Genomic DNA, 13,928 nt, shown 5'->3' with positions numbered 1-13,928 from the left:
GAACTCATTTTGTGAGCTAGGACTAGGAGAACTCTTTCTTCCTTAGATTTCAAGGTAGCATGTTGTCTGCTAGCCAGCATATAAACTGCCAATAGGCACCTTTCATTAAGGAAAAATAAGTCATTTGTGTTTCTCAAGTGGTGCATAAATGGGTAAGATTCTAACAATAACATCCACAGAATTTGAATTTTTTTTTTTCAAATAAAAATGATCATTCAATTCCTATGTATGTTGCATATTCTATGCCAGAAGAGCAATTAATTTTGTGTGTTTTCTGTGAGGCTGATCTCATTATAGTTAAATTAACTGTCTAAAAGGTACTGGCTGATATTTTTTTTTGTAAACCAAGAAAATGCAGATTAAGGGGAATATTGTTCTGAAAGAAGCACTGCAGGCTCTGATATTAGAATAGAGGAGAATCTAATAGTGTTTAATTTTCCTTAGTTAGAATGTCAGTATTTTCCCATTGTGTCATTTTACTGCCTTGTACCATATTTACTGGAGCTGTGGAGTAGTAAATGAAGATGCATTATGTATGCCTTTCTCTTGATGATCTCAAAGGTCTTTTCCAACCTGGTTAATTCTCATTCTCTCTTTTTATTGCTCTCTGCAACTGCCTGAAGGGAGGCTGTAGACAGGTGGGGGTTGGTCTGTTCTCCCAGGCAACCTGTGTCAGAACAAGAGGACACAGTCTCAAGCTGCACCAGGGGAGGTTTGGGCTGGATGGAAGGAAGAAATTCTTCACAGAAAGAGTAATTTGCCATTGGAATGGGCTGCCCAGGGAGGTGGTGGAGTCACCATCCCTGGTAGTGTTTAAGAAGAGACTGGATGAGACACTTGGTGCCATGGTTTAGTTGATTAGATGATGTTGGGTGATAGGTTGGACTTGATGCATCTCAAAGATCTTTTCCAACCTGGTCTATTCTATTTTCTATTCTAATACATTGTAAGCTGAGTAAAGCTCCAAGAGTTTTTTTTCTTTTTTAAAACAGCAGTTGCAGTATGCCTTCTTTACCCCATTCATTGTGAGTGCAAAGCCCTCTGATTTTCATACCATTTTAGTGTTGCTTGTTAAACTTTCTTAAAGTGTGGTACCTAGCATGTTTTGCCATTGGCCTGTGGCTAGAAGCAATTGTGGTGCTTATATTGTGGTGTGGTGTCTTTGAATGTGGGAGACCAGCTATGTTTGTGGTACTGCTGATGAAGTCAAATGTGACCTTGAGCCCGTCCTTCTTTTCCTTCCCTTGAAAATGATAATCTATTCCTTTGCACCATGAAGTTTGAGAACAAATAGGAAATTACTTCAAAAGAGCAAGCACACTGATGAGAGCAAGGCAACTTCTAAGGTAGTCACCTCCAGGAGATGGGCTCTAGCAGAATTTTAAATGAGCAGAGAAATATTTTTCACATGTTTAAAATGGAAGGAGACCGCAGTGTGCTTAGTTAGGCATATATGGATAAGCTGCTCAATTTCTGAGTCATGGCTTTGGAAGTTTGCTTGCATTATTTTGTTTGGGGGGGGTGGTGTTTGGAGTGCTGGGGGTTTGGGTTGTGATTTGAGGGGGTTTGTTTGTTTGTTTTTCTCTTTTGGAGGAAGTGTCATTGAGTATGCGGATGATTTGGGGAACTGCTTCAAGAAGCAAAAATAATCAAGAAATACAAGCTTCCCTTTCAATTTCTGAGCAAAACTGCAATGAAGAAAACTCCAGCCAGTACCAAATATGGCCTCTTTATATTATTGAAGTATCTGTGATGGATTTCCCCGTTGACATTCTTACAAGTTTTTACATGAAATTTGATTTCTTTTCTCTCTGTAAGGCATGGTATAAGGAAATGAAATTATCTCGTAGGCCTCTGAAGTAAGGGTGGTGGTTTAAATCTCTCTGCTTGAGTTGCATTGTTATCTACTGCACAGTAAAAAGCATCTTTTTGAAGATACAGAGGGATCTCTGGGATGTGATCAACAAACTCTTTGAAGAGCTAAGAAATATTTCATAGCTTTCACTTAAGACATTCTGTCAAAGAGAAAGCGAGACAGGAAAACAGTCTTTGTCAACAACTTTGAAAACCCCCACATTAGCTTACAAAACTGCCTCTTCAAGTTGAAGAAAAGAAAATCCCTGAACCTTCTTTGCAGTGCTTCCTTTCATTCTTTTTTTTTTGTATTCTGTTTATTTGATAGTTGATACATAGGGGAATAAGTATGTATGTTTTTTCTCAGATGTTTTGCAGACATTTTGCTGACTATTGTGTCTCATAGATCACTGGTGTTCTTCAGATAGTAGCTGAGAAACATTGGTCTAATACTCTGTCAGAAGATTCTTTGATATTACAGCAATAAAGGGGAAGTACCACAGTCAGTAGGTTGTGAAAAGAAAGACTGACCTGGAAGAGCTGAGGAGGAAGAGAAAGAGATCATCTTGTCAAAACATTGATAGAAAACTCAGGATAGATCTTAAATTTTTGCATTGATTCACTCTAGGAAAAGAACTGATTAGTACACAGCAAAGAAATTAACTAATGTCAATGTTACTGCCAATAAATAAATAAATAACCCTTTTGGTACTACTTTAGTTAGTATGTTCAGCACCTGATTTCTCATAAAATGAATGTTGAGCACTGTGTGATGGTGTCATGAGTCCCTGAGTAAGAGATGGACAGGCCCTGTGAGCCTGTTGGATAGAACCTCTGCAACAGGCTAGAACCTCTGCAGGAGGCCAGAATGCCTCTCTTAAGTACAGCTTATGGAGGAAAGTAACCAAGAGGTTAAGATGGCAGCAGCAGGTTCTCCAGGAAAGGTTTCCTTACAGCAGTCTGTGAGTGACTTTCTGCCAGCTACCTGTGCTGCTGAGTTGCACATTGACATCTCTGCAAAGCATTGCCCCGAATTGAAGCCCTAGCACAGGAAATCAAAAGTAATAGAGAAGTTGAAAGAAAAAACTAAAAAAATTTCTCATCTAGATCATAGATATGGCCACCCTTAAGACATGCTGTTGGAAGTCCTGTTTATCTTAAGTACAAATTAGTAACAATATTGTATTGGAAGCTGATGTTACCAGTATGGGGGGAGCTGACATTTTCAAAGGAATTGGTCTAATCGATGAGATTTTGGAAGATAAACATGAGACAGGATTCCTAATAGAATCCTAATAGATTCCTGATAGAATAAAAGGCTTATGTTAACTTCCGTTTTTCTTAGACAAAGTACATGATATGTTAATGAAGATTATTTTAAAAACAAATATGTTAGAGACAAACTAAACAAACAAGGGGGGGGGGGGGAAATTGGCGGAAAAGACTGATGGAATATTCTTATCTAAAAACCAGCTGTGCAAATCAGTCTATCCTCATGAATAGTCATAGAAATTAATAAGAATAACATCAATGGGGTTCTCTTCTCAGCTGTTGTAATAGGTTTTTGGAAGAAACAGAATTTAGTGCTGATGTCCTTTGTATAGGTACTTGAAGTACCCGTGAAGTAAATGTCTAGAAGGGAGAGGTTGTTTTTAAAGAACACAAAGCTAAGAGAAGTTCTGATTGACTGGGGGGGTGTTTGTTTGTTTATTTTGTGTTGTTGGTTGGTTGTTTGTTTTCCAAATCTGGGATCTACAGGCAAAGATACTGATTTGAAAGCTATGTAGGATTTTAGACACAGTTCAAAAAAGTACTTTTCATGCCACGGTCATATAGCATGGATTGTATGTTAGGTTAAAGTGTTGTTTCCTCTGCTTTGTTCTGATAGGTCATTGCTTGTGAACAACAGTACGATTACTCATATGATGCTCGATGTGACGTATGGTCCTTGGGAATAACAGCTATTGAACTGGGGGATGGAGACCCTCCTTTATTTGACATGCATCCGGTGAAAACCCTTTTTAAAATTCCAAGGTACGGCACTAGATGGCTCTCTTCACTCACTGGTTTGTTCACAGGCGATCTAGTCAAAGGAGAAAAACATTTGCTAAATGTTTGAGTTGCAGATCCTAAGAATCTCACATAGGAAAGGACATTAAAAAGCTGTAGTATTAAAGATTATTTTTGTCCCCGCTTGACTAATTAATTAATTTATATTTTGAATGTGTTGAAATGTTAAAGACTTACATTTTAATTTTATTTTTAGAATATAAAATCATATAATATCAGGTTACCTCCCTTGAAAAGTACTTTTCTTAGCTGCTGTGGATGAAAACATTTGGTTCAAAAGAGAGGAAGAAGCCATCATTTGTCACTCTTGAATAATATTTTAGATTTTTTAAATGCTACTCCCCTAGAGTTTTTGGCTTGTTTTACTATGGAAGAAAACTATACCATTTTGACAATGCTATGAAGCAGGCAGTTTCAGCAGACTGTGGTTAGAATGTGAAGATTTAGATTGTTACACGTGGGTATAAAAAAGGGCTAGAAATTCCCTCTGTGTATAGCGATGTAAATTAGCTGTATCATTTCATGCTGGTTTTGGTTTCATTTTGTTTTAATTTCGTTGAGTCTTCCTGAATAAGTTCAGATGAGATTGACAGTGTGAAATAGAGTTTAGCAACAGAGCAGTTGTAATAATAGAAGAAATACAGAAATAATTTGTTCATCATTGATTAGGCTGGCATATACTTGTCTTTTCCACATTTTACTCATAAAGAAAGAACTGTCACTGACTGATAACAGTTTTAAACCTTCAGCATTATAAGCATTTGACCTTTTGTTATCTGCACATTTATCATAGGCTTTTAAAATTTCTTCTGATTGCAATTTGCATTTCTGATTAAGTCTATTTATATGCAGATGCAGTTGTGCTGGGTTCTGCGTCACATAGTTATCTCCTTCTAACCCAGCTCAGACGTGAACTGCCACCACTCTTTCAAAATTATTCAGTGCAGTGGTTCACCATGTTGCCTTTGCACAAGTGTAAATCAGGTCCTAGCAATTAAGGCAGCAAAGGAGGTTTCAGATTACTAAAGCAATATCTATAAATTAATGCTTAAAACAGTTTAAAAGAATAGAAATCATACCAAAAGTAACAGCAAGCAATAGGAAGATATTTAGAATAAGGCATGCAGAGGCCTTGATTTCTATCTGTAGTTTACCTCTTTTTCCTGTTTGCTGTTGCCTTTCTGTATGACTTAACACAGGTGAAGAAGTATCTGTCTGATGAATTAAATAATGAGTGCAGTTACTAAATTGAATGGTAGGAATTTAAAGTTGAAAGATTTCCCTGTGCTTTGCATTTAATGAGGTATAATGCTGCTGGTGGTAGCTAAGCATTCGTATTAGATAAAGTGGACTATAATACGTGCTGAGTGGCATAAGGGTCTGGGGTATAGGAGATAACAGCTTCTCTCCTGGTACTTTTTTGAAGTCAATTCAGAAGGGTAGTAAATATGACCAAAAGATGAATTTCCCTCTTACAGTAGTTTGGCAGTTTGGAGGTAATGTTAGTAAAGTTCCTGATAGCTGTGTTGAAATTCACACATTTTTATGTGTGAATTTATTTTCAACATGAGCATTGAGGGTTATTCTCAGGTTGAAAGTGGTTCTTCAAAACACTGGCTGTTGATGGCTCAAGCAGTGATGTATGGAAGCATAGCTGGTCACCTTCTAAGGCTGTTCAATCCAAAATCTTCTGAGCTCAGGGATCTTGCATCTTTACACCTTTTGCTTTCTTGATAATACCCGTCTGAAAGTATTGATGCAACTGTTAAGTCATCTGGTCATTTTTAGGTAGTTAACTATCCTTGAATATCATGTCTGAAGTTATCCACTACAATTTCTCACCTACTGCAACATCTAGTAGCAAAAAAACCAACAGGGTCGCTGTTCTCTTTTTGTGTCCTGCTCATCCAGCTTACTTTGGTAGTCCTTAGCTGCATTGTGAAAAGGCCCTATTTCCCCTCTCCACATGACTTCATCTCATTTTAAGTTCCAATCAAAAGAAAAGGAACACTGCTGGGGTTTTTCTTTGCTTTGCTTTTTCTTTGCTTTCTTTTTTTTGTTACTGCTTCCCAGCTTCTTGTCCCAAGACTTTTTCTGCATCTGTTGTCCATTTGAGCCAAAGTTCTCAGACCCAGTTTTCTGGATCAGTGAGACCACAGTTAGACTTTAAACTCAGCAAGTTTTTTAACTGAGACTAGCATTTGTCACATCTCCAGAGGCATTTATGCTGTGCATGTGGATCTTCATATCTTAAAATTGCTCTGCTTTTATCTGCAATCAAACACCTTAAGTTACAGGGGCATGGATAAGAGGCAGCATATTCATACACCTCAGACTTTTGTCTTGGCTGAGGGGTGGTAACCACAAGCACCTGATGTTTCCTGCTTTCTGTAGGAGGCTGCCTCCTTGAGTTTTTTCCCTACAGGGGGCTCTGCTCCACCCATCGATTAAATCAAGATGTAATCTGCACATCTGGTGAGATGGAGGAAGGGTTCCTGCAGCTGACTGCCCTCAGTTCACAAATGCTCTCAAGTGAAATCTGGAGCTTACTGCTCTTGAGGGATATATAGAGAAAGAACTTATTCAGCTAGGTTTTTGCTTTCACCTGGAAAATAGCCACTAGCAGGAAGTTAGCATTTTCCAAAATAGTCTCACAACAGTAACTTGTGATTCAAACTGCATTAATATTGGAGTACAATGGAACCGAATACTAAAGTACACATTTCTAATTCTGGGATTCGATTGGTAGTTTCAAGTCTTGGGCTGGGAAGCAATATAACCTTAGAGATGTTCAGTCATGTGTATGTACTCATACTGTAATTTCTGACAGATACACATAACTTAATTTGTTGATAACAATCCCTCTTTCATCTGTGATTTCTTGTGGTTATATGTGAAACTGGTAGATCAGGTTTCAACTGTTGTTAAATATGCACTAATACCAAATGACACCAAAGCATGTTGCACAGGTATGGGGTAACTGTGGTACTCTACAGTGTAAAAGTAGAAATGTAAAAAGCTACTGCAAATAAGCAATAAGTGTAATAGGCTATTGATTTACTGCATATATCTAATTTCTGTATGTGTTCTTACAGGATAATTTTTGTCAATTGGGCTGATTACACTTTAGTTTGCTGAGGAGATGAAATTGCTTTTTCCAGTATATGATACTTAAATGTCACTTAGACAAAGAGTTATCAGGAATTATTTCTTTGTTCCCTTGCATTCTTGACTACAGTTCATCCACATCCTTCTATTTACACTGCCTTTGGTCTAGTAGACTGGTCTGGTTTGTGTGATGCTGATTTCTTTGTTAGCAGAAAACTGCAATAATTTTCGAGTTTCCTTACCAAACACTGAATAATCAGTTTTCATGAATTTTCTTTAACATATTAGTAATGGCAAAATTGCCAAAACTAGATACAGAAGCTTCTCTCTATGTGTATGTGTTTACACATAGGCAATAAAGTAGTTAAGTTTCTATGTCAGTTTAGCCGGTGGCTTTTTTTCTAGAGACATCTGGTAATTGTGCTGCTACCCTTGACTGTGCTGCCAGTGAGATGTGGAGCTAGGCCTTATACTTAAACAAATACTATTGAAATCAGTCAGTGTTTACTTTGACTTTTTAAGGCTTGAATCAACTACTGAATAAATTATTTTGTACTGACAGGCACAGCAGTTGCATATCTCCTAGCTACTTTGTCTTTTTGTGCAGAACTCAAGTCAAGGAATTGGCTTTTACTGCTTCCATGTGCTAACTTAAGCAGGAAAATGGGGAAAGCTAACAGGAGCCAAGCATCCTACACTGTTTTCTCTAAACAAGAAGTAAATAAGATATTAAATGTAGATGGTATTAGTTGCAAAGCCTAAAGGTTCTTCTAGTAAGGAAGAAATTACACTTCTCTGTACTTTCTATAGAACACTTACAGCCATGGAGGGGAAGGTCAGAGTGACACTGCTGTAGAAATTTCATTTCCGGGAAGCTCTGGTGGAATGGAAACTTTATTACCAAACTTAAGAGTTCTGTTGGATTTATCATCTCTAGCTAACATAGGCACATGTCTGCGTTATATAACTTGAACCAGGGATAGACTAAGCTCTAGGTTGAATGGCTCAGAGATCTGAAAATAAGCATATCCATGGATACATATCTGGGTCATATGGCATTGCTGGAAGAGGAGGTCCCTTATGCTCATTTAAATCCAGGTCTACCTTCTTCATTTCTATATGAAAAACTTTACATTCTCCTCTTTGGAGGATATTAACAGAAAACAATGTATCTCACAATAAAATGTTCCATTTGCCATGAAGATTCTCTCTATACCACCCTAGGTATGTATCTCACTGGAAGACTGTTGAAATTAGGATTTTCCCAGTCATACTTTTCTGTGCAGGCTGGTATTTATATAGAGGTGACAGAACTTTTGGTAGCCCTGTAAGCTGGTAAATTAAGACCAAAGGCTAGTCCATACACAGAACTTCATAATATGGAATGTTCCAATGGCACTAAAATCTTATGAATTTGCCACTAGTTCTCTGATGTTCCTAGCTCTGTGTTTTTAGAACAGTTTTTATTTTATAGTTTTCACATGTCTGTCCTTCCAGCATTGCTGGAAGAAGATTCAAATACTTGTCAGGATCTTGCCTGCTGAAAGTATTTTATTTGAAGGTAGTTCTTAACAGGACATTGTAGATAACAAAGTGTCAGTCATGTCTCTTTGTCTTCTCCATCTCCTCAGCATGAGCAGCAACACTCTCATCTGATTACTGTGCCTTTCTAGATAAAGAACATGAGTTATCTTTTTTGTTTGCAGTTCTCTTGCTCCATCTTATTCAGGGTAAAGATTTTACTAGAAAGATTCTAGTGAAAGGCCCATAAATGTTTTGATTAGGTAAATTGTATTAGTTAAAAGACTTCAAATAGATGAGTCCAATTTTTAATGTGTTTTAAACTCTCACTCTGCTAGTTTAACACAAGCTACTCTCACGTGCAAGCCTCACACAAAGTTTGGGAGGGAAAGTAACACAAAAAGTCCTGGATTGAGATAAGGAGTTTAATAGAAATGATACAATGTACAGTAACCATAGCTAGTTCACAGAAAGGCACAGCAAAAGCAGTAGCAGAAGCTGGCCATAAAATGACTCCCCCACCCCCAAGCCCACAGCCAGCCCAAACCCCCAAAACTGGAAGCCAGAAGCAGCAACCAGAAAGCAGACAGGAAGTCTCTCAGGAGGCTTTTGGAAACATTGTGGGTTTTAAGGTTTGTAAGTGTTGACTTGGTACTTCTGATAATACAGCCTGAGCTGTGGGCCTGGTGTGTAAGCATCTTCCAGTTGTTAACCTCTTACCTTGTCCAATAGAAAATGCAGTGTCTACAGCAAATATCTGATAGCAAAAGTGAAGAAGAAAATGCCATTTAAATGTTAAGGTCAAGTGTTTCATCAGACAGTAGCCTTTTGGAACTTGTGCCTGTGTGTTATATAGATTTAAAAGAGATCAGGATACAAGCTCATGGACTAATGCAAATTTCATTCATGAACATTTTATTGTAAGAATGTGCAGTATGCTTGTGATATGCATGAGGCATGCATGAGACTTGTTCTTAAAATTGCTAATGAGAAGGAAGCATTATCTTAGAGTAAATGTGAATGTTCTGGTTTGCAATGGTGCACAAATTCTCCACCATCAAAATGAATTCCTGGATCTCACTCATAAATCTCCTGAAAAGGGACCTCCAGTGCCTAGAGATAGAGATAAATCATACTGTGAAGACACTGGACCATGAAATGATTCTGTTAACATGTCATCTGTCTAGAATGTATTTTCAAATCTCCAACAGAAGGGTCTAAATTATAAAAGGAAGGTGGCCTAGCAAACTTGGTAATTTGGCAGCTGATAATTCTAACCTCTTCCATCTGCTGCTGCTACTTAGGTGTGTCTGTTTGGGCAAAATATTACAAAGGAAGAGATTCTCAGATACCATTACACCTATGCTTTTAAACGTAAAATAGATTCATAAATTCTTCAGATGATATGTGAGAAATACTGCATTGTATCAGCACTGTGTTTTAAGGTAGCAGTGATCTGAAATTTTGAAAAGTAATGGCTATATTAAGTAATGTGGGAAAGAATAGATAAAGACAGTACATTGTAGTCTGGAAAGGATGGGTCTATATGCTGGTGTCAAGTGAGAAATTCAGATCGTGTTGCAAAGATCCCACATTTCAGGATCTGTTTCTTTACAGTCCTGGGAGGTGGTAAATTAAGAGCAATTTTCTAGGTTACACTGATATCTGACACTAGCAGAAACTGAACCAAATTCTTCTGTCATGTCTATATTGGTCAAGGGTTGCTCTTCCGAAAGCAGTAGAAGGCAGCTGTTTTAAAAATGGTTGGTGATAAGAACTGCTTGTTTAATTTTCTAACCCACAAAACCTGAGAATTAAATGAAATGTCATTAAAAATTCTTATGCTTCATTTATTTTTTAAATAGCCAGAACTGGGATGGAGTTGAGCATGTGAGTACTTATTTAATGGTGTAGTTCTTCACCTGTGTTGTACTGTGTTGAGACGGCAAGCTTTTGGGAGTGCTTTTTATTTCAAATTAAGTAATGCTTGGCTGCTTCAGAAGCTGACCTCACTCTAGCAGAACCAAACCTGATGTCTCTAACTCCTACCTCATCATGGCTTCAACTTACCAGTATAGGGAAGTCAGTATAATTATCTTTGTATTTTCTGTGCAAACATACACTTCATCTTTAATGTTGGCAATGATCTCTGAAGAAGGTCTTTAAGAGTACTCGGTTTGTTATTTTAAGGTATGGAGAGAGAGTAGACCTTTTTCACTTCAGTAGATAGTGTGACTGTGGGCCAGTCACATGAGGTAGATGAGCCAAAATCTTTGCGCCTTTCACCTTGCAAGATGTCTTCCAGCTGGTCATACTCCAGCATATACTGGTACAGAACTTTGCACTTAACTTTTCTAAACTTCATGAGGTTCCCATAGGCTCACTTCTTCAGCCTGTTGAGGTTCCATTGCTCTGAGTGGCATCACAGCCCTCTGGTGTATCAGCTGCTCCTCCCAGGTTGGAACATGAGCAGAGTTACGGTGGATGCACTCTGCTGCATCATCCACATCATTAATGGAAGATGTTGAATGGGACTGCATGATTTTGACCCCAGGGTACACTGCTAATGGTGATTTAATGTCATGGCCTTTTGTTTGTATAATCTGCCATTATACAATATATCTGGAATTAATTCCACGGGGAAGTTTTTTGTGTTTTGAGGACAAGTTATCTTAACATTGTTACTATCACATTGTTTTGGTGTTTGCAATGGTGTTCAAATATGCTGGGGCAGGAATTCTGCCCTTATAAAAATATATAGGAGTTATTAATTACTAATTAATTTCTGACAGCTATATGAACTGCTAAAAGTCAAGGGTTTCAGTATCAGACTTAAACAGATTTGTGCCAGGGCTGGACTGAGTAATGAGTAGTAGTAGTAGTGCTACCTTCATTACATCATCTGTGTCCAAAAATCAGAGAGCTATTTATGTCTACAGCTGTACCATACGTGTAGATAACCAGTCTTCTAAGTCTGGCAGTAGATCTAAAAATTGAAGTACATGCAGTTAGCAGCCATATCATTGCAAAATGGGGGCAGTTCTCCATTACCTTATGACATTTTAATATATTTTAGAAAGTGGTAAAATACTATAAATATTTTGCTATACTACATAATACAGTAGAGAATCAGCCCTAAAGTAATTTTGGTGCAATTTCCCCCCTCTGTTTCCTTAGCTATTCAGTTATTACATAGAGTTATATAGGTGTATATAAATTTTTCTCATTGATTTGTCTTTCTATTCCTTTTCATAAGTTGTGTGCAGATAGAATTTGATTCTGTAGATGCATTCTTTGTTCAGACATATTAATAACCTAATTTCAGCATGTGATTCGTGCTCTGTGGCTTCTTGTTGAATAGCCTGTTGTAAGCATTTACTATTTCAGGGGTGTAGAGAAAACTTTGCCTGCATAGGGTGTTGCTGGTTTTGATCCCTTGAGTCCCTCCCTCAACTGAAAGCATGCAATTACAAAGAGAAGGGTATTGGTTTATAGGTATATTCTTCAGTGCTTATTTAAAGTAGTCTGTTTCAGTAAACATTCCTGCCAATATATTTGTTGCTAGAACATTAATGGAAATTTAACATAGAAGAGCTAAAATGTATGCTGCTGAAATTAAATAATTGAAAAACTCAAATGTAATCATGAAAATAAACATGCTTATCTCTTACCCATTTTCTGAGAAAATTAAAAAGAATCACCACTGATACTCTGCTTTATTCTCTGTACTGCACACTAACCCTCTCTGAACTCTAGGTGGTAGCTGAGATGCCTGACAGATGTTTGCCGTGATCCATATGCAGTTCTTTTCATGCATTAAACACACGCACATTATTTTAGTCAACCAGTTTCTAAAGTAAATTATTACTTCTCAAAATCCGTTGCGTAAGTAATAACAGACTGCTAAGATACAGTAAGTGCCATTTTGTTTTGCTCTAGTGGAAAATTTCCTGCTGACAAGGTCAAGCCCTGCAGTCTGAGAGCAGTCAAGTGATGAAAGGCACATCCAGCAGGAGGAGAGGTGGTAGACGGACATCTACTAACTTGTCTCCTTCAGAAATGAGGATTTGAAATGTGGCTTAGTTAGATTTAGAGGGCAGAGATGAACTACCAAGTCTTGCTTCTATTATTATACACTAAAAATAGATTATTTTTAGTGTTTTCAGAATTGCTCCCATTTCTTGATACTACAGTAGTTAACAACGCTGTCTGTAGTTGTCTTCAGGCAGTAATACTGTAAGGGCAGCAGAGTAATGCTTACGTCTGGTAGTCACTGATTTTTTGGGAGATTCTTGCTATGACACATGTTAAACTATAGATTGCAATGGAGAAGATGTAGCATGGTTGAATTTTTTTTAGTGCAGCAGTATGCTCAGCATTTAAAATTAGTTGGAAGATGGTGGAAAAATCAGTCAGTTATAAATAGTTAACAGCCAATTTTCCACTATTCAACCAAGAGAACAGCTTCCTTACAGGTGGATAATTCACATGTATACTGCTTCATGGTAAGACATTTAGTGTTCAGGTATTTTTATATGATTGATTAATATACTTTGTTATGGAAGTAGTCTTAAGGTAAAAATAATTCAGATAATCCAGGAGTCAAATTGCTCAGGAAAGCACAAGGTAGCTGCATTTTCAATATGTAATTCTCCATCATTGCTGAGAGGCTGTTGATGCCTTATTAGATAAGGTTTAGATAGATTACCTGCAGTACTAAACAATTTACTAAGAAAAGAAAATAGGCTTCCAATACAGTCTATAAATGAAACATCACAGTTATTTGAGGTACTCTGTAACCTTGGAAACAATTGGAAGCAGTGACATCAGCAACAATTATGTGCAATTTTTGTCTTTATCACCAAGGTAACCAGAGCAGGTTTCCCTGTCTGAAGTTTTAAGGATTGTCTTGATTCAGTATTAAGTGAGTGTGCATGAAGCAGACTATTTGAAGTCTGTTAAAATTACATTCTACTTCCCTTTTAAAATGGTCCTTCAGGATTTAAACTGTAAATTCATAGGGTTGGTTTGGTAGAGCTATTTTTTCTTTTTCCTTTCTCTCTCTGATCAGCTGCAGGCAAATGAAGGCTTAGTACTGTGTTAAATTCTCTGAATACTAGAAAGAAGGAAACCTAAATTTCTCATTGAATGAATTTTGCTGTCTCCAAATACAAAATACTGCAACTGCATATAGAAGCTGCAGATTGCGCTAGTTGTTTTTTTTGGAGAGATGGGACTCACCCACTATTGAGGACACATGATGTTCCCATGTCTGACTTCCTTGAGAGGAGCTTTGCATTGAAGCTAGGTTTGCAAGAGACTTGCAGTCAGTGTTGCCTGAGGAGTACACTGGATGAGTGATTCCCTTGGACTTC

General features: G+C 37.5%; 1 protein-coding gene across 1 annotated transcript in view; it reads left to right on the top strand.

Annotated features, from left to right (window-relative positions):
- Positions 1-13,928, top strand: part of MYO3B (myosin IIIB) — a 193,080-nt gene that overhangs the window by 44,026 nt on the left and 135,126 nt on the right. The window contains exon 8 of the mRNA XM_054173114.1: positions 3,743-3,888. Within this exon, the coding sequence (XP_054029089.1) occupies positions 3,743-3,888 (146 nt within the window). The remainder of the gene's footprint in view (positions 1-3,742; positions 3,889-13,928) is intronic.

This window comes from Dryobates pubescens, chromosome 2, assembly GCF_014839835.1.
Source record: "Dryobates pubescens isolate bDryPub1 chromosome 2, bDryPub1.pri, whole genome shotgun sequence".
Taxonomy (NCBI): Eukaryota; Metazoa; Chordata; class Aves; order Piciformes; family Picidae; genus Dryobates; species Dryobates pubescens.
Note: the sequence above shows the minus strand (reverse complement) of the source record. Positions and strands in the feature narration are given on the sequence as shown.